The sequence below is a fragment of the Perca flavescens genome, chromosome 23, assembly GCF_004354835.1.
Source record: "Perca flavescens isolate YP-PL-M2 chromosome 23, PFLA_1.0, whole genome shotgun sequence".
NCBI classification, from domain to species: domain Eukaryota; kingdom Metazoa; phylum Chordata; class Actinopteri; order Perciformes; family Percidae; genus Perca; species Perca flavescens.
In genome coordinates, this window is record NC_041353.1 from 16,171,474 (window position 1) to 16,190,396 (window position 18,923).

General features: G+C 43.1%; 4 protein-coding genes across 11 annotated transcripts in view; 1 reads left to right on the forward strand and 3 right to left on the reverse strand.

Annotated features, from left to right (window-relative positions):
• Positions 1-126: 126 nt before the first annotated feature.
• Positions 127-827, reverse strand: smkr1 (small lysine rich protein 1). Its single transcript, XM_028571309.1, has 2 exons — positions 717-827; positions 127-387 (listed from the first exon to the last, which is right to left on the reverse strand). Exons 1-2 carry the CDS (start codon positions 825-827, stop codon positions 127-129), a joined length of 372 nt encoding a protein of 123 aa, XP_028427110.1.
• A 181-nt stretch (positions 828-1,008) lies between these two features.
• On the reverse strand, positions 1,009-11,757 carry dhx57 (DEAH (Asp-Glu-Ala-Asp/His) box polypeptide 57). The gene is made up of 25 exons (XM_028570873.1): positions 11,656-11,757; positions 11,010-11,043; positions 10,728-10,910; positions 10,230-10,613; positions 9,880-10,083; positions 8,802-9,703; positions 8,499-8,683; positions 8,263-8,384; positions 7,722-7,917; positions 7,370-7,494; positions 7,053-7,186; positions 6,879-6,933; positions 6,515-6,723; positions 6,278-6,394; positions 6,076-6,172; positions 5,532-5,705; positions 5,142-5,342; positions 4,589-4,865; positions 4,295-4,390; positions 4,036-4,119; positions 3,769-3,906; positions 3,341-3,415; positions 3,093-3,227; positions 2,809-3,009; positions 1,009-2,015 (listed from the first exon to the last, which is right to left on the reverse strand). The coding sequence occupies exons 3-25, from the start codon at positions 10,904-10,906 to the stop codon at positions 1,872-1,874; spliced, it is 4,434 nt and encodes a 1,477-aa protein (XP_028426674.1). The 5' UTR covers positions 10,907-10,910; positions 11,010-11,043; positions 11,656-11,757; the 3' UTR covers positions 1,009-1,871.
• morn2 (MORN repeat containing 2) lies at positions 11,723-14,478 on the forward strand. 4 transcript variants are annotated; one of them, XM_028570876.1, is made up of 7 exons: positions 11,724-11,794; positions 12,147-12,201; positions 12,311-12,343; positions 12,432-12,482; positions 12,558-12,664; positions 12,786-12,922; positions 14,229-14,478. In XM_028570876.1, exons 2-7 carry the CDS (start codon positions 12,195-12,197, stop codon positions 14,329-14,331), a joined length of 438 nt encoding a protein of 145 aa, XP_028426677.1. In that variant the 5' UTR covers positions 11,724-11,794; positions 12,147-12,194; the 3' UTR covers positions 14,332-14,478. The 4 variants fall into 4 exon arrangements, with proteins under 4 accessions (XP_028426678.1, XP_028426679.1, XP_028426677.1 ...); XM_028570877.1 differs by lacking the exon at positions 12,147-12,201 and having other exon boundaries at positions 11,723-11,794; XM_028570878.1 differs by lacking the exon at positions 12,147-12,201 and having other exon boundaries at positions 11,723-11,794; positions 12,432-12,448.
• A 648-nt stretch (positions 14,479-15,126) lies between these two features.
• Positions 15,127-18,923, reverse strand: part of strip2 (striatin interacting protein 2) — a 29,730-nt gene continuing 25,933 nt past the window's right edge. For all 5 annotated transcript variants that reach the window (XM_028570861.1, XM_028570864.1, XM_028570863.1 and 2 more), the window contains one exon: positions 15,127-17,955. In XM_028570861.1, coding sequence (XP_028426662.1) covers positions 17,705-17,955 — 251 coding nt within the window. In that variant the 3' untranslated portion in view covers positions 15,127-17,704. The remainder of the gene's footprint in view (positions 17,956-18,923) is intronic.

The window sequence follows — 18,923 nt, forward strand, 5'->3', positions numbered from 1 at the left end:
CTACAAATGTATTTATTGTATTACTACAAATGTGTCCACCAGATGGGGCCATCGGCAAGGTATTTAAAACTTAAACACATTTTAACCAAAGGGAGGGGAAATTTACATTTGTTTGGCAAACATAATTTACTTTTTCTTCTTCCGTTTTGTTCCCTTCTTCTTTTTCTTCTTTTTATTTGAATTTGGCCAGCCAAAGCCTCTGAACTCCAGACAATCCACTGCATTGTGAGAAATGTAGTAGACGTTCTCCATGGCTGCTGGGCTGAGGATGTCCACCTCTGTCTTGGTGGATTTGGCACTAGAGGACCTCTTTTGGGGTTTTTTTGGACTCCCAGTCTTCTTGGCGGGCCTAGAACTGTGGGACCTTGATTTCCTGGATTTGGTGGGCTTTGTAGAAAATACAAGTGGTCCATTTAGGTTTGGTTCTTCTACTTTGACTGTATTAAATAGTGTGGATAGCCCTGATAGTCTATATTGTTACATATACTTTACCATGGTGAAAGATGTCAGGGTCACTTCCAATAGGATGAGAGATTATTTACCCATCTGTAAAATGAGATGCATATACAGAAGAATGCTATAATTAACAGTAGATGTTTTTTATTTTTTTTTCAGACAAACAATATGATTTAATGGCTAGATAAAAAAAGTGCTTTCTCAAAACAGCTTCAGCGCTTGAAATTGTCACAAATTAAAAATATATACTTATAGCTTACCAGTTCTGGACTTGGCACTGTTGTAACTGGCAACTGACTGGTTTCAACTGGGACAGTGATACCCCATTTGTTTATGTCCTGTTGTCGTAGAGACAGATCAGACTCACCCATGAATGAAGGGGTTGGCCTCTCCAAACCTGTAAATTCTTTGTTGCATCCAAGACGCAGCTAGGCTTTACATACAACACAAAGCTTAACAAGAGATGAGTGCGAAAGGCAAGAGCTAAATGAAAAGAATTGAATGTTAGAATTCAAATAAAAGCCAACAGCCAGCTATCTTTGCAGTTTTTTATTTTTATTTTTTAGTGCAGTGGAATTAATCACTTATAACACAATAAGCTTTCAAATTCTTTGGCAATTCTCACCAAATTCTCCCAATTTAAAAAGCCCTTGCATTTACATTGTGAAACTGTAGTTTTGACATCACTGTAACATATACATTCAATGAATGTAAAACAGCCTAATACAATGCAGAAGGTCTTGGATCTCTTATTCATGCGAAAAAACAAATAAATATTCATAACCATAACAAATATGCAGTCACAGAGTATAAGAAATCCAATATGGACCCAAGAAACTTCTCAGTTGTGAGCGAGACACAACCCAAAATAAAAATGCACTGTGTACAAATTATATTGACAAATTCAATTCATTTCAATTCATCAACTGTGTGCCAGTTTACTGCACATATAGTAATAGTATTGGCATCAAAAAACGAGCTTTCTAGTGTTGCATTTTTAAGTGTCAAAATAAGACTTAAAAAGAGCAACAAGTGCTTGATTCCAGCAAAACAAAGATGGAGGTTTGTAGATCACCTGCATAGAGCCATCATTTTTCTTTGAAGGCAAAAATTGCTTTAAAAACCCTCCAGTGCAGCAACACAATAGCTTTGTTTTTCATGTAAACTGATACCTATGATAAAGTGTCAGGTGGCAGCAGTACTTCAACTAGAGGACCTCACTTCAAGTACAGTATCTATTCTGCTCATCTGTCTGATAGAGACAACACAACATTTAACCAGTTTCAGGGTTGTTGGCCCCAACTTCCCTAAATAATGGAGCTCTGCATCCCTGCCACAGTGATTTTGATACTATGCTACTCCATGTGTTTAAGCCCTTGAGGGTGACAAAAAGGCTCAAAAGGAGGCGTTAAGAGCTACTGTGTAGAAATGAGTTGGACTATCATGTGGATGATGCGGGAACCACGGGGGCAGCTGCACAGGTCCATGCTCGGATTCCTGATTTTGTCCTCCAACAGCTGGTCCAGCTCCCAGCGCAGCTCTTTCACCAGCTCCGCCACCTGGGAAACACACATATTTACAGAGCCTAGTTCATTAGTTTACTTTTCTTTGTTTTATACAGTCAATGTGTGCATTTTAGTTGTAATAATGTTCTTTTATTGCTCGGGATTTTTTTTTTTAACCAGGGTACAGTAGACACAATGTATAATGCCATTTGGATTATTATTATGCTTATTACTATTATTTTATGTGACAACATATGCGACTGTAGCGCATTGTCTTCGTAAAACTTCTCACAGCATCATCCCTCACTAAGGTTTGAGCCATGCTTATTTATCATCAAAATATCACTGTGTAACTAGGAGGGTCTGGTTAGTCCACAGCATTCTGGGATGAGAGCAAAACGTGCTCTGGTTTATTGGCATATCTTTAAACCATTCACAATCATCATGGGTGGCGCTAATTTTGCCACCGCAAAATAGCCTCGGGAAGGAACTTGTTTTGGTGGAACACACAATATGTACTTTCAAAAGTTGTTTTAGTCGCGCAACAGAAAACTCAGATTAGACAGCTGTCTGGGTTTACCCTGCAGAGATATGAGGAGCAGTTAACCATAGTTCTCAAATCGACCAGAGTTTAAAATTCGAACACAAAGAAAGCGAAAGGTAACAGACATCCGGACGAAAAGAGGGACACCCGGTGGAGCAATCCCGGAAGCGGAACGTCGTGGACATAGACTACTGTGTAACTAAATTTCTAACTTTTTTACAAAGCCACTAGGAATATGCGCAAATACATTCCAAACAGCTTTGTCCATGTGATTCTAAAACTACTAAATCTCTTAACCCTGACCTGATGAGAAGCGGCAGCAAATCGGATCCATCCATCATCGAGGGAGATGACAAACTCTCCCTTGTGCAGCTCCATGTTGACCTGCCCGCCTCCAAACAGCACCAGTGGGTAGACTGACACCATGCTGCAGTCCCTGATGAAGATGCGGCTCGTCTTCACCTTCTCATGGTAAACCAGGTAGGGGCTAGTGTAGTGGCGAACCTGGGGCACAAAGAACAGTCTCAAAGGGTTGCCACTAACTAGCTGTTGAATGCAAGACCACATCTTTTTCTCTTTTATCTCACTGTGTAGTTGACAGAGGAGGGGTGCACGTGGACGCAGCCATCGTCCTTGGTCATGAAGCGGAGCTCGTTGGCTTTGGGCTGCATCTTCATCGCTCCTTTGCTGGTCATCTTGTAATTCCCCTGAGGAGCTCGTACCTGGGACAAAGGACCACACGCAGGAGTGTGAAACCTAGTAGAGATGGCAGACACGGTACTTTCTACACTAGTTTCAGTTTATTATTCCAATGACAGAAATAATTAATATACACCTGGACCACATTGGGATAGAGGGCAGCACAAAGCATGGCGGACATCAGCCGGATGTTTTCGGAGTTCAGGTTAGCCTGGAAAGGAATGACAATTTATCATTATTATCATCCAAATCTCTTTAAGACTAAGGTTAGATTGTTGAGTATCTGTGTGCTTAAAAGCAGACTGAAATAAGTATGTGGCCTCATTCTATTTAAAATTCCAAGTGACGTGCAGCTTATAGAGGTACTAGACAGCTACATTGTACAACTGATACACTAACGTGTATTTGAACAACAAATAAAAACACTTCCAGCATGAGGGAGAGGGAGGGAGGGAGGGAGAGAGAGAGAGAGAGAGAGAGAGAGAGAGAGAGAGAGAGAGAGAGAGAGAGAGAGAGAGAGAGAGAGAGAGAGAGAGAGAGAGAGAGAGAGAGAGAGAGAGTTACCTCGGGGCCGGTGGCCTCCACAACACCATCAGTGCCTTTAGAGCACATACGCTCTATAACCCTGGCCCTCAGTCCCTCCTTGATGAAGCCAATGTCAGACAGCAGCTCAGCGAACTGCCTCTTCAGACTGGCGATCTCCTGCACAGGTCACAATAGACATTTTTTTTAAGAAATGTATGACTTGGAGGGGGGGACATTTCTTTTGCTTTATTTGTTACACACATGTAGAAGAGAATAGATTAGGCGCTTCAGACGGCACTGCCTCACCTGTAAGCCCCGCCAAGACAGGAAGTTCTCCCTGCAGTAACGGAAGCCGGCCTGGTGGCCATTCTTTGCAGCACAACACCATCCCTGCAACAGAGGGAACATTTATCACATCAACATCACATATACATACACTACCAGTCGAAAGTTTGGACACACTTCCCTATTCACTTGAATGAGAAAGTGTGTCCAAACCTTCGACTGGTACTGTATAAATACAGTTTTTGTGTTATTTTCCCACAAAGATAAGTCCAATCAGTACCTTGTATGCCTGTAACAAAGCTAAATGATCACTACTGGCCAGGGCAAAGGCCAGTTTCTTCTCATTGGCTTCTTCCCGCTTATCCCATGGAGACACCTGAAAAACAGGACCAAATATAGAAAGTATTTCTATAGAAGAAGAAGAAGAAGACACTTTTTATATTAATCATTGTTGTTTCCTCTTTGTTAAAAAATAATCACAAAGATCAAGAAAAAGGTTAGGGCTATAAAATCAGCATTGTGATGCCGAAGAGTGACACATATGGTCTCTCAACAGTGGCACGCGGTTTCTTACAAATGGTGATTTGAAGGCCAGACTGGCAGCGATGGTGAGTGCTGGGTCGAGGCAGCGAAAGATGGCACCGAACAGCATGAGTTTCCCGATGCGCACGTCGACGGGCAGGCAGGCCAGGTGGTAACCCAGCGGGGTCAGTTTCTCATCTGCGGTTAGAGCTCCAAGGTCCCGCAGGCGCTGCTTGGCTGCATCCAAGCTTCCCATAGCTGGGGGCTCGATGAGCCGAGAGAACACAGACTCCAGCGTCCGATCTGCAAACACGTCCAGGATCTTGATTCTGTTGGAGAGGGGGAAATGGTAAATACCAGCATGGGGATATATTATTTTGCATATCCTAAAATCCAACATGGTGCTACAGGTAAAGCCTATTTTGAGAGAAGACCCTCTCTCCATTGTCCTAGTGATTTGTCTCAATAAACCATCCACTTCCAAGCATAAATCCTACTAGCAATATCATACATAACCTGCTATAGTTTGCATTTACAGTGACTAAGAAAAATATTTTAAAAAAATGCAGGTTGGCATTGTGCAAAAAACAAACAGATGGATGTACCGGAGGCAGAGCTGCTCGAGAGGCACTCTCTGGATCTCAGGCAGCTGTTGCTCAGCCAGCTGGTGTTGGAAGCAGTGGCTGGTGAAGAGGTGGAAGCAGACCCCCGAGGCAACGCGACCTGCTCGACCCTTCCTCTGCAGAGCGTTGGCCCGAGAAACCCACGAGTCCTCCAGGCTCTCCATGCTTTTGGTCGCATCGTACCTGAAAATATAACCAAGAAATGTTGATTTTAAAAACAAGTTCTGCAACATTATCCACGTCAAATCAGATATATAAGCATATTTTAAAACTACAGGATGCCTATTGTGTGTGGCAACAAAAATGTGGTACAATTCATTCATCCAAAGAATCAACACGATATCTGTTCACTTAAGCTAAGCATGAGGTTACCTCTTCTCCTTCATCTTGCCGGAGTCGATGACATATACCACGTCGTCGATGGTTACAGAGGTCTCGGCAATGTTGGTGGAGATGATAATCTTTGTGACACCCTCTGGGGGCCGGCTGAAAACTGCCTGTTGCTCCTCATTGGACAAGGATGAGTGGAGTGGGTACACCTCACATCTAACAAGGGAAAATACATCCACATAAGTTTGCATTTGACTAGTAAAGTGTTTACCTATTTGGTAAAAAGAAAAAGTTTCATACCAATAGCACACAGCTGCCATTTACCAACCCTTTAAAAAAGAAAAAATCTATTTTAAAAAAAAAAACCCATTAGAAAGTATGGAACAGAGCACTCATAATAGAGTGCATTTGTGAAAGTCCTGTAGTCAACTAATGACTGTTTACTTTTTTTTGGTTTTAAAGGCATCAAGAAATTCATGTTTTCCCCAGAAAGTAGAAAAAACGAAATACCACAGAGCATGAATATGAACACAAACAATAACAGGAATTGAAGTTGCTGCAAGCACACACAAGTTCAGACACAGACCTGTTTGCGCCCCGATTGTTGAACATTCTGTTGGACTTGAGCTGCTCGTACAGCATCTTGATCTCAGCCAGGCCTGGCAGAAACACAAGCACTGCACCTGGATACAGAAACCAAAAGGTTACATAACTAACATAATTTAAAGTCCACACTTTGAGTCTTGAATTCACTTCCAGTGGATTGAGTATACATGGGCGGTTCTTACCTGGAGGGTAGTTATGTTTTCCATCTACAATCCATTCCAGCAGGCTCTCCACCAGGTCCATGTTGATCTTGTCCAGGTCCATTGCAGCAATAGTCTTCAGCACAGACTTCTTAGTATCTGCATAAACAAAATGTAACATTTATGCATTAACAAGCAGCAACAGTTCGTTTGGATGAAACACTTTAAGAACCCAAGAAAACAGATCTTTGCAGTTTAAGATACTTGTTCTTAACTCACCTTTGTATCTGACCGTGAGATCCTGCAGGCTGAGCTGCTGGTCTGGAATCGAGTCTTTGACAAAGTCCTTCTTACAGAGAGACATGAAGTTCCACATGTCATCACCCAAGTCGTCCACCATGTCCCTTTGCTCTCTCCCTCGTCCACTTGTGGAAGACGAATTCTGTTTCCCTGAGCGCATGTAAGGGCTGCCATCCTCGATGGCATACCTGGGAAATAAATAAAATTGACTTAACTACTTAGACAGTGCAGAAATACAAAAAGTTAACTACTGTACATCCTTACACATTTATTGAGACACACATTTTTAATATTCATCAGCGTTTGCTTTTAATATTATACGAGTGAAGGAGGATGTACTTGCCGGGTTTTGTCGATGGCATCTTCAAGAAAAAACTGGTCAACGGGAAAAGTACGACCTGAAATGAGAGAAATTTACTGAGTGGGAAAAAAAAAAAAAAAAAAAAAAAATTTATGGAATGAGGTTGATCATGTAATATGCATATGCTTTAAACAGATAACACAAGTGAATAATTACCTGGTATGTGGATAGTGGGACAGTCGTAGAAATACTCAGAGAAGAGTTTGGCATTAAGTGTGGCACTCATTAGAATGATCTTCAGGTCTGGCCTCTGCGTAATCAGGTCTTTTAATACTAACAGCAGGAAGTCACTGGCAGAGAGAAGATGAAATAGAGAGACGGACAGTGACCAAGAAACCAGCTACAGAAAAGTAAATATTAGTTGCCGGTTTGACTAAATTGCTAAAGCAATTAAATGACAGCTCAGAACGCATGTAGATGAGCCTGAATGCACACTTTCTGTACCATAGGCGTAGCGATCTACGTATTCTCACCTCTCCTCCGTTCGCTCGTGAACCTCATCCACAATGACGTGCGTGATGCCTTTGAGTTCTGCCTCGCCCTCCAGTCTCCTAAGTAACACACCTGTGGTGCAGTAGAGTAGTCTGGTGGCTGACGTCTGACAAAAGAGAGTAGTCAGTGATAAGAGAGGTAGAGCTCATCATTTTGTAATAGCAGCTTTACTTATACAGCACATTTCAGCAACAAGGCAATTCAAAGTGCTTTACATAAAACATTAAAGAGCAATTCAAAAACAATGCAACATATGTTAGTCCTATCCTAAGTCATAAAAGCCGATGGCTTGAAATCCTGCGTACTAGATGTACAAGTCAAACGTGATCATACCCTAACACTCTCCAGGCGGATCTGGTAGCCCACTGAGTTGCCCAGACGCTCTGCCCGCTCCTGTGCCACTCTCTGGGCCACAGAGATGGCAGAGATGCGGCGTGGCTGAGTACAGATGATGTTGACCACTTGCTCCGCTGGACCATTTAACGAGTCGTCCAGAATGAACTGAGGGATCTGCGTGGTCTTACCACACCTGCATAGACAGTCACAGAGAGGTATGAATAAGCTGAGCTTATTTATGTGTGAAAATGAGAAAAGGGCAGGAAAAGAATGGCTGTGCAATTGTTTTTAAACAACATGAAAGGAAAGTGTCAGAGTTATTAAAACAAAGTCATAATTTTAAGAATCACATCAAGAGGGTATACAATGTGGATTAAGTCACTTGATAATGACAGACAGTCAAGTTAGAAATATATGAAGCCACTTCAAATTTTCCATAGACCCTTGTCTATAACCAAACCACATTTGTATAAATCGCATTTCTCCCCAATTCAGTCTTTGTGAATGCCAACACTTCATGCTGCCCTGTGTGACCCACCCTGTCATCCCGCTGACAACCAGCACCTGGCACTGGTCTAACAGGTCGAGGATGTTTTCTCTTTCTTGCCAAGCCGGCAGTTTCCTCCTCTGCTCTAACATGGACCGGAAACGCCCGGATGACTGGGTGAACAGGAGGATAGAACAACATTAAAATACATATCACATTAGAAAGGATGTAGAGTAAGATACAATGTAAAGATGTTATTTCTTAAATCAATTACAGTCTTCTTTTACCTGTTTCTTTTTAAACTCTCGACACAGCTTGCCATTTTCTTTCAGTAGGTTGTCTATCTTCAGGTTGTGTTTAGTGACCATTTTCTTCCTTAGATTGACATAACTTTCAGTCTCGACTGGAACAGACTCATTCTCATCGTCGTCCTCCCTCTCATCCTGCTCCTCTTCCTCTTCTGTCTCTTTCACTTCAAAGATAAGAGGTGGAATTTCAAATCATATACACATAAATACACTGTTGAGCTATACATTACTTGGTGCAAATAGGGAAAGTAAATAATATAAAGTAAATAATTGTTGACTCACGATCTACGGGTCTCTGGTTGGTAGGTGGAGCAGTCCTTCTGCTGTTGGTATGATTACTACTATTGGTACTACTACTCCTGCTTTCCTCAGAAGCAATGCTCCTCACACTCTTAGCCATGGCAAGAGACGGGGGAGGAGGCACTACAACAGGCGGTGGCGAGCTGTATTTGTGATGACTAACGGCCAGCATTTCCTTCACGGAAGATTCATCCTCACATAAGGTGATCAGGGTGTAAACAACAGGCTCGCTGCTCTTTGCTGCGGCCAACGCTTCTCCGAACAATCTTTCAGTCAAGCTGATCCTCCCTGCAGCCCCGAATGACTCGTCGGTGGTGCTGAAGGCGACTATTGGTGCCTGAAATGGGTAACGGTTGCCTTTGGGGAAACGGACCTCGAGTTCATACTCAGGAGGAGAATAGCTGCTGAAGCCAGGCTGGCTAGGGCCCTCCAGGTCTGGGGAACCAGCCCCAGATCTCCCTTTAGTGGGGAGATGGTGCTTAAACTTACAATTCTCCCCAAACCTGCAGCCCTGTCCTTTCAAGTAGAATCGGCAGACATCTCGGATGTTAACGGCTCCTCCGCCACCTCGACTCCCGGATTGCCTACCATTCTTGGCCCCAGCTATGTCTGAGAGGAATGAGAGGTCTAGGGTTACTGTCCAGACTGTATTAGCAATGCGCTCACCGAAGCGCTCACCATAAATGGCAGTTAGAGCCAGAGCTTCCTCCTGCCTCTGGCTCAAACACTCATCCATAGGCACCCCTTCCAGGCCATCAGGGGAAATTGCTTTCTGGCCGTAGCGCTCCCTGAAAACCTGTTGGAGGAGCTGTTCCAAAGTGGCCCCGAATTCCCCTCCACCAGACTTCAATGCCTGCTTGCTGCGCTCCCTGTCAAACCCATACCTACACAAAGAAAACATAGGAAAACAAAACAAAAAGGCTATGAGACTAGGGAAATATTCACCAACATTAATTTTGTAGGTTCCTGACAGCACAGGTAAAAAAAAAAAAAAAAACACCTGCTTTAGATTAAATGCAAGATAACGGTCAACTCCAAAACAAACAAATCTGTACATCACCTGCAGAGTTTTCCTATAGCAAATAAGGATATGACAGGTTCAGGGGTGGGCCGTTCATCATCAGACTCTGTCTCATATGCTGGGCTCTCTGCCCTCTCCACAGGCTCATCATTAGTGGCCCAAAACTGGCCTTCGTCACGGTGGTCCAACTCATCAAATTCCTCCTCATCCTCTTCTCCTCCCGAATAATCGGAATCAGATACACTAAGACAGAGAGGATGTAATGAGTTCATGTAGACTTGCAGTAGAAAAATATCACTTAATCGAAATATTTTCTAGCAGTTCAATTAGTCTCTGAACCGATAAAAGGATGCAGCATATTTGACATATATTTAGTAGAATATACTTACTCATATGGCTCGTCAAAGTCCTGGGTCTGCAGATTCCGCAGAAGCTCCTTGAGTTGTTCTTGGTTCTCGTCAGTCATGAAGATCTTCTGCAAAGGCATGGTGCTCATCTCCGGCCTGATGCTGTCACCCGACATTGGGCTTGTTCGTGTCCTTGCCAGGGACCTTGGGAGAGCCTTGCCGCTGCTGCCTATCCCATCGCTTCTGCCATCCCTGTCTCGATCTCTACCTCCCCTTCCTCGACCTACATCCCTGCCGCCACCACGGCCTACATCCCTGGCGCCACCACGGCCACCACCACGGCTGCTGCCACCACCACGGCTGCTGCCGCCACCACCACCACGGCCGCCACCACCACGGCCCCCGGCACCCCGTCCTCTGCCAGGTCTGGAGGCAAAGTCAGGTAAACAGGGGAAGAGAGAAGGAGGAACAGATGAGATGAGGGTAAAGGAGGAAAAACGTTTAAATCTGATAATTAATTCCTTCACTATAAATGTATACCTGCTGGGACGAGAGGGTCCAAATTCAAGGCTGAAATCATCACCGTCATCCCAGCAACCAGCTCCGGCTTTCTTACTTCCACCTCCGCCTCCACCACCACCTCCACCTCCACCTCCTTTTGACTTGTTAAACTTCCCCCCTCCTCTGTTTGGCTTCCCACCTCTTCTCCTTGCATTCATTTCTCTGTTAAAACATACATGATCAGTTTCATTACCATAGCATATTTTTTAGCAGTCACCACCAACACATCATGTATTGCTTAAAATACACAGCCGTACTCACCTTCAATTAGTGTCCTTTCATAGCAGCAACCAATCTGTGAAGAGAGACATAAAATGCATAACTTGAATAAATCGCTTCAGCCCTCCTGGAAATCCTGGATACGCCAGAGAGAGCTGCTAGTTGCGAACCCGGGCAGAGCAGGCAGCTACTGTACATCCTCTGTAGTGCACAGAGTCGCAATAGCTGTAGGGCGGCTCGTTGTGGCACTTCAGTTCAAGTGCGAGCAATGAGATGGTGGCTGACACACAGCGCTGGTGGCTACAATTATGCAATCAAACGGATGCATGCAGACTAACAACCCAACCCGGGCGATGGTCATTTAACTCCACGCCGGGCTGAGTGACAGTGTGTTTTTGTTAGCAAGTTACAAATTAACATGATACAGCTGGTACCAGCAATAACATGGTATTGTGTTGTTTAATGTTATTGTGGCACGTCAGTCTGTAAAGTGTATCAAGCTTCAGCTAGCTAACAAGCTAACAGCTAGCAAGCTCACTTCTGATTTGAACAAGCTATGCTAGCAGCTTTCTCACAAATCAAGTCGAGAGGTTTAAATGCTTAAGAATGCCATATATATTTGGACCTATATCATAAGGGACAAAACGACTTGAAAATACTTAACTTTTTAAAACAAGTATGGACAAACCTGAAAAAGTTGTTCTGACCACCGGTAACCTGCATCTCTTTCATTGGTCGAAGCTCAGAGTTCAAAGTTTCTCTTCCGGTTTCCGGTAAGGTTTAAGCAAGGAAGTGTAAATAATCTACAATCTACATACATCCATGAGGTAAATATAGTTTACCTCAATATTGTTTTAAACAATATATTTATGTTGTTAGACTAAATAAAATGTGACATAATTCAAGCAAAACCAAATTTTTACGAAAAGAGTAACGCTAATAAAAAAAATAAAAATAAAAAAAGCTGCACCCATTTTTGTAACTATGGCAACTTCAGTTTGCGTCGAGGCGAGCTGCCTGCAACACAGAGCTGACTGACTGCTTGAGTAGCTAGGAGGACTGTTCCTTTTAGGGTGATTTAGTGAACAAAAATAGCACGAAGTTTCCTTGTGTCATTTTCACAACTTTTTAAATTTAGTTGTTTGACTTTTCACATTTCATAAATTGACCGATACACAGCGTTTCCTGTCGGCTCTAACAACTGCTGGGGGAAGCTGTCTGTCACGGATGTCTGGTGCGGTGTGATTGTGAAGTTTTTCACACCCAACACACACACACACACACGCACACACATTCTGTCTTTCTTATCTGCTGTCTAATATTGTATCATTTTACCCTTTCAGAAAATAAGGAAAGTAATTATTCAAAAACTCAAGGTAAATATCATACCATCAGTTTCATACCTGAACATTTTGCATATTCATCTGACAGATAAGGGTCTTAAATATGCATATTTGTTTACAGGGGAAGGACCTATACAGGTATCCTACATTTTCCCAAATGGTGACAGATATGGTAAGCAATAACTAATGATACAGCTCTACACATTACAATACAGGTGTGTGTCAACGTCTTTTTTCTTCTCTACAGAGGGGGAGTGCAGCAGGGCTGCATCAGGGGTGATGATGAGGAGCGGTACTGGTAAACACACCTCAGCAGGCGGCACCACATATACTGGAGAGTGGCTTGAAGACAAAGTATGTATTTATTGTGTGTGTGTGCATCTTACTTCTTCTGATGTCTGTTACTAAATACTGTATATGGTTGTATTTGCTCTGTGGTTAGTCATACCATGCTTGCTCTCACTCACACACACAGATGCATGGCAGAGGGACCCTGCAGCATCCCTCTGGAGCACTCTATGAAGGAGAATTCAAAGACAACATGTACCATGGCACAGGAACATATACCTTCCCAGACGGCTCTACTTACAAAGGTCACTTTCACAAGAACAGGTAAAAGGCAATCCATTTTTGGCACTTCCATCCATCCATCCATCTTTGTCCGCTTATCCGGTATCGGGTCGCGGGGGGAGCAGCTCCAGCAGGGGACCCCAAACTTCCCTTTCCCGAGCCACATTAACCAGCTCCGACTGGGGGATCCCGAGGCGTTCCCAGGCCAGGTTGGAGATATAATCCCTCCACCTAGTCCTGGGTCTTCCCCGAGGCCTCCTCCCAGCTGGACGTGCCTGGAACACCTCCCTAGGGAGGCGCCCAGGGGGCATCCTTACCAGATGCCCGAACCACCTCAACTGGCTCCTTTCAACGCAAAGGAGCAGCGGCTCTACTCCGAGCTCCTCACGGATGACTGAGCTTCTCACCCTATCTCTAAGGGAGACGCCAGCCACCCTCCGGAGGAAACCCATTTCGGCCGCTTGTACCCTGGTTCTCGTTCTTTCGGTCATGACCCAGCCTTCATGACCATAGGTGAGGGTAGGAACGAAAACTGACCGGTAGATCGAGAGCTTTGCCTTCTGGCTCAGCTCTCTTTTCGTCACAACGGTGCGATAAATTGAATGTAATACCGCACCCGCTGCGCCGATTCTCCGACCAATCTCCCGCTCCATTGTCCCCTTACTCGCGAACAAAACCCCAAGGTACTCCTTCACTTGGGGTAAGGACTAATTCCCTACCTGGAGTAGGCACTCCATCGGTTTCCTGCCGAGAACCATGGCCTCAGATTTAGAGGTGCTGATCCTCATCCCAACCGCTTCACTCTCGGCTGCGAACCCATCCAGTGAGTGCTGAAGGTCACAGGCCGATGATGCCACCAGGACCACATCATCTGCAAAGAGCAGCGATGAGATCCCCAGCCCACCGAACCGCAACCCCTCCCCACCCCGACTACGCCTTGATATCCTGTCCATAAATGTTACAAACAGGATTGGTGACAAGCATTTTTGGCACTTGCTAATGTTAATGTTTTCTGAAAAGAGCCATGTCCTTTAGGAGTTTCCAAAGGATTATACTGTAGGGTGGTGGTCTAATTGATGTGCAGTGTTTCAGGTTAGCCCTCTTTTATAGCCAGAATAAAGCAGCAAGGCTCTAGTTGTACATTTCCAAAGCAATCAGTGGTTAAGTGCACCTTAATATGACATTTACCACTTACAGTGTTTTATATATTAGCCACTTGAACCCTAATTTTCCCTTGAGTAGAATCAGCTATTTTTTTATTTTTTTTGGGGGGGGGGTATTCAGACCTTTTTAGCCATACAATTATATCAACTGTAAGATTTTTGAGGTCCTTACTGGTGTGTTCTAGGTTGGAAGGAGACGGGACGTTCACCAACACACAGGGACTGGTATGGATGGGGGAGTTCCACGGCAAAGCGGCGCTGGGCCTGAAAATGCAGCACAACATTTAGGCAAAACAAGCATTATTGTACTGCACTTCATAAAATACACTGTATGTTCTATGAGAAAATTAAAACTATATTTACACATTGTGAATGTGAAAATGAACTGCTACCTCCTCTGTCAGCTCTAGCCACTGAAAAGAAATAAGTGGAGAAATCGGGCCAATTACAAAAGCTGGTCAGTCTGACATCATGTTGCCTGAGCTTATTACTATTCATGAGCTCGCTAAAGTTAGGTAAAGAATGCTGATAGACACAGCAAGTGTATCTTTATGTAAGCCTAATTTCACTCAGAAAATGTCACACTGGGGTTATTTTTTCTGGCCCTTTGTAACTATGTAGCTAACTAAAATAAATCCAGAAATACTAGTGGCAAGTTTGCTGCAGTTATTTCATTGCACACGTTTTGTTCCTTTCTTACACTTGAATTTTGAAAAACGTATGATTCCATCTATGAAAAGCACTTAAATAGAAACAATCTGAACAAAACCCCTATCTTTTTTCATGTCTCTCTGCTTTTACCATATTTGGACTCCATCAGTGTGAAGGATAAATACAATTTTACATCATTACACCATCAGCCAACCACAAAGGGGGATATGCTCATGTCCCCATCCACAACAGCTGTACTGTTGGAACATTGGCCCGAGGAAATGTGTGATGTGATGCGAGTGTGTGGTCACTTTGACCTTTAGTGTTGGTGTGTGTGTGTGTGTGTGTATACGTGTGTGTGTGTGTGTGTATACACAGTTTTGTGTGCGTAGACCAGCACGACTCCCTCGGCTAATAAACAATTACAATCCCAACTGTTCAACATTGTTTAATAAGCAACTCTGATATTGTACTTTGTAATTCTATTGAATAATGCCTTTATGGATCTGTAATTGCACATACCTCTGAACAAATTCAGTAATGAGGATTTATCTAGACTATACAGATATGGAAATATGTGTAACAAACATATATACTGTTAGAACACCCATACAATGCTAAACACTTCTGGTAAAATACTGTGCCAGATACCTGAAACAGCTATTTTCATTGATTGTACATTTTTCAGGTAGAAAATAACATTTTGTATTGCAAACCTTGAATGGTGATTTAGATGAAAAACCATACATTTTGATCATGAAGGCAACAACAATGAAATAATGGCACTCAAATTTGGCACAAAATACAAAAAATACATCTGAACTTGAAATGTTGCTGACATAAATACAAACTCACAATTAATTATTGTGTTTGGTGAAAATGTGCAGCCTATGCAGTCAATGTTAAGTGCTTTAGGTGTTATTTTCTTATATGAACGTGATGATAAATGTGTATTCATCACTACAGGTAGTGAGCTAGATGATGGCAAGGAAGCTTTAAAACTTTTGCAATATATTATCTCCATAAACCTGAGAATCTATAAAGTTTACAATATTATTTTTGAAAGATTTCGCCTTCCTGAAGAAGAAAAAACATCCACTGTAATACAGAACACAGACATTGAGAGGAAAAAAAAAGTACACTTCTATTTGCGCTGGAAACATAAGTAGACAAAAAAAAAAGCCATTCCAAATACCATATTTAAATGGGAACAGGTACTCAAAACAAAACAGTGGCCATGCACATTTCAACAGAGAAGCACAAGTGTCAAAATTATTGTTCTATACAGAAATAATAAATGACTGAGCTTGACCCCTCGAGGCATGTAGATAACAAAACCCCAGCGAGAATGATACAAAAGAAAGGTGAACATGCTTCTTTTTGTTTTATGTGCTTGTTCTTGTGCTTCATTTCCAGGAAACAATCCAGAGCTCTCAACTCTGGAGCCCCGCTTAGGTAGTTAGTAACGGATCAGGTACAGTGAAGACGAATAAGAAAAACAGCACCATTGTGTGACAGCTGTGTTCTTCCAAGCAAGAGTGGCAAAGTGCTCACCAAGGCCAACACCAACACAATTAGTTTACATTTTGCTGTTGGGGAGTCACAATTGTTAGTTATTCTGATCATTGCTGAGGTTCCATTAGCCCAAGACGGTTCCATAGAAAACTTCTGGGAAGTGGCTGTTTCTCCCAATTGCCACATGGGGCAACAATGAGCCCATTCCGCACTCGGAAACTACATAGGTGCTTTATTGGGAAGTTTTTATAAACAGTATTTTAGATTTTGAAAGAGAAAATTATTCACGGGTGAAGACATAGATTTTTTTTGGGTCAAATTTACAGCTGGTTAACCAACCCACCTCTGTTAAAGAGCTGCACACAGCCCCCTCCCTGAGCTTTTCTATGGGCCCATTACAGGCTTTAGGTTCGATATGTGATAACATGAACAAATCCTGGATGACATCAGTAATTACAGATTTGGTTCTGTGATTTCTGAATTTCAAATTCAAACAATGCCAATGTTTTACACACCGGGAATAGAAAGGACTCTACAAGGTTACGTTTCTATTTTTAAAGAGAACAAATAGGATACAGTTTCTTCCAGAAGATCCGGTTTGTTTCTTACACCAAACCATCCTCCACACATCTGCCCATTTTCATGTGCTGTTTTTTTCCCTTTCTGCGCACACATACTTTTTACGTTCACAAACAAAAAAAACATACACTTACAGCTGGTATATTTCTTTTTTTTGGTGACATTATGCTAGATCAATATGCCATTAGTAGAAATAGGTCCCACTTCTACATTTGGACTATCAAAATTACCCTGTGATTTGCTTCCAAAAAGGCCTTTTTTTCCTAGAAAATACATAAGAAAAACTTTCATCAATCCATCACCCACAAATTACAACCCGATGACTACAGTAGGCTTTGTGTAAAAAAAGAAGAAGAACTGATTAGAAATCATGTACATCTCAATTGAAAAAAAATATATATCAGAAAATGTTTAACCACATACATTGGTACAAATAAATAGGAAAACATTACTAAGGAGTCAAAAAAGCACCAACATTTAAAAAAGGGGACATATAAATTGAAAATGTGGTGAAGATAATTTTTTTGGGGGGGGGGGCAGTATAACTGGCCGAAACAGTCTCCTGCTACAGCGGTTTCTTATTAACTGCTACCTCGGTTCTTGCCTGTCACGTCCACGTGGGTTCACAGTAGTCATAGGCACATGTTAATGTCAAGTGTGCCTGTGTGTGTGACATCTATTTGTGACGAGCTCACAGCAAGAAGCTCCATTCGTTCGTCAAATTTGCTTCATTTTACCCTTCATCTTCCATCTTCTCCCATCACTAGATAGCCTGGGAGGTGGCTTCTCCATCTCCAGCTTCTTTCTCTTCACCCTCCCCCAGCCCTCCATCACTGATGTGAAATATAACCCCCATCCCTTCCACCTCCTCTCCTCGGACTCTCCTCGCTCTCTCCAACCTTCTCCCTCCCCTCCATCACGGATTCTGCAGCAGCCCCTCCCACTGGATGGGCTGGGAGAAGACCTCTCTCTCCAGCCACATCTCGTAGCTGTAGTGGAAGTCCTCGGGCAGCTCCACGCGCTGACCCAGCACGCTCTGCAGGCAGTTGTCCACCGGCGCAAAGTCTCCGTTCTTGTTCTTGTCGTAGCGGCGGCTGTTGAACTTCTCGATGCTCTCCCGCAGGGCGCACTCCTCCGCCTGGAAGTCCCAGGGGCGTGCGTCGATATCTGGGACGAAAGGAGAGAAAAGGGGGTATTTAAAAAGATCCCATGGCATGAAAATTTCTCTTTATGAGGTTTTTTAACATTAATATGAGTTCCCCCAGCCTGCCTATATATGGTCCCCCAGTGGCTAGAAATGGCGACAGGTGTAAACCGAGCCCTGGGTATCCCGCTCTGCCTTTGAGAAAATGAAAGCTCAGATGGGCCGATCTGGAATCTTCTCCTTATGAGGTCATAAGGAGCAAGGTTACCTCCCCTTTCTCTGCTTTGCTTGCCCAGAGAATTTTGCCCACCCATGAGAGAGAGACATCATGGCTTTCAAACAAACAAAGTGGCAGTTGGTCAAGCCCCCAATAGCTACAGACACAGAAATGGCACATACTAAGGAAAGCTCATTGTGGGACTGGCTCTAGTGGCTGTAATTCTGCACCAAGGCTGAATTTCGGGAAAGAGACTTCAGATACAGTATTAGGGGACCACTAAGGCCTATATAAAAGCATCCAAAGAGCACCATGTCATGGGACCTTTAATCAATATTTTTTGAATGTTCACATTTAGGCATTTCCCCTTACATCTAACAATCATCCTTTTTCTTAGTGATAACACACCTGCACCTCTATTGATTATGGATCTTTTCTCCCCCTCTTTTTTTTACATTCCATATTTTTTTCTTTGCCTCTTTCTTTTATCCATCTTTCTCTTTAACACTCAGGATGACAGATCACTTGCTCTCTCGCGAGGGACGGTGACCCTGATAAGTCTCCCTTTTTCTGTTGCTATGGCAACACAATCCAGGCTGTTCGCCAATGGCTGTTGGAGCATTGTATTTCACACATGCACAGTACATGCATACAGAAAGGTGCATAAACAAAGATGTACACATTTACCATTAATTGTACCATTAGAATGTATTAACCTGTATTAAATGTTCACAGAGCCTTGAGTCTGGTTGATAGAAAATAAGAAGAATACAG

Excerpts from the sequence above, each read along its gene's own strand:
- morn2 (XM_028570876.1), top strand. Across the intron at positions 12,344-12,431 it reads TAATTATTCAAAAACTCAAG|GGGAAGGACCTATACAGGTA; the intron begins GTAAATATCATA and ends ATTTGTTTACAG. Across the intron at positions 12,923-14,228 it reads GGTCACTTTCACAAGAACAG|GTTGGAAGGAGACGGGACGT; the intron begins GTAAAAGGCAAT and ends GGTGTGTTCTAG.
- smkr1 (XM_028571309.1), bottom strand. The coding sequence starts at position 827 with ATGGGTGAGTCTGATCTGTCTCTACGACAACAGGACATAAACAAATGG. Across the intron at positions 388-716 it reads CAGTGCCAAGTCCAGAACTG|CCCACCAAATCCAGGAAATC; the intron begins GTAAGCTATAAG and ends TTTTCTACAAAG.
- dhx57 (XM_028570873.1), bottom strand. The coding sequence starts at position 10,906 with ATGAATGCAAGGAGAAGAGGTGGGAAGCCAAACAGAGGAGGGGGGAAG. Across the intron at positions 10,614-10,727 it reads GGACCCTCTCGTCCCAGCAG|ACCTGGCAGAGGACGGGGTG; the intron begins GTATACATTTAT and ends CTTTGCCTCCAG. Across the intron at positions 5,343-5,531 it reads GGCAAGATGAAGGAGAAGAG|GTACGATGCGACCAAAAGCA; the intron begins GTAACCTCATGC and ends TTATATTTTCAG.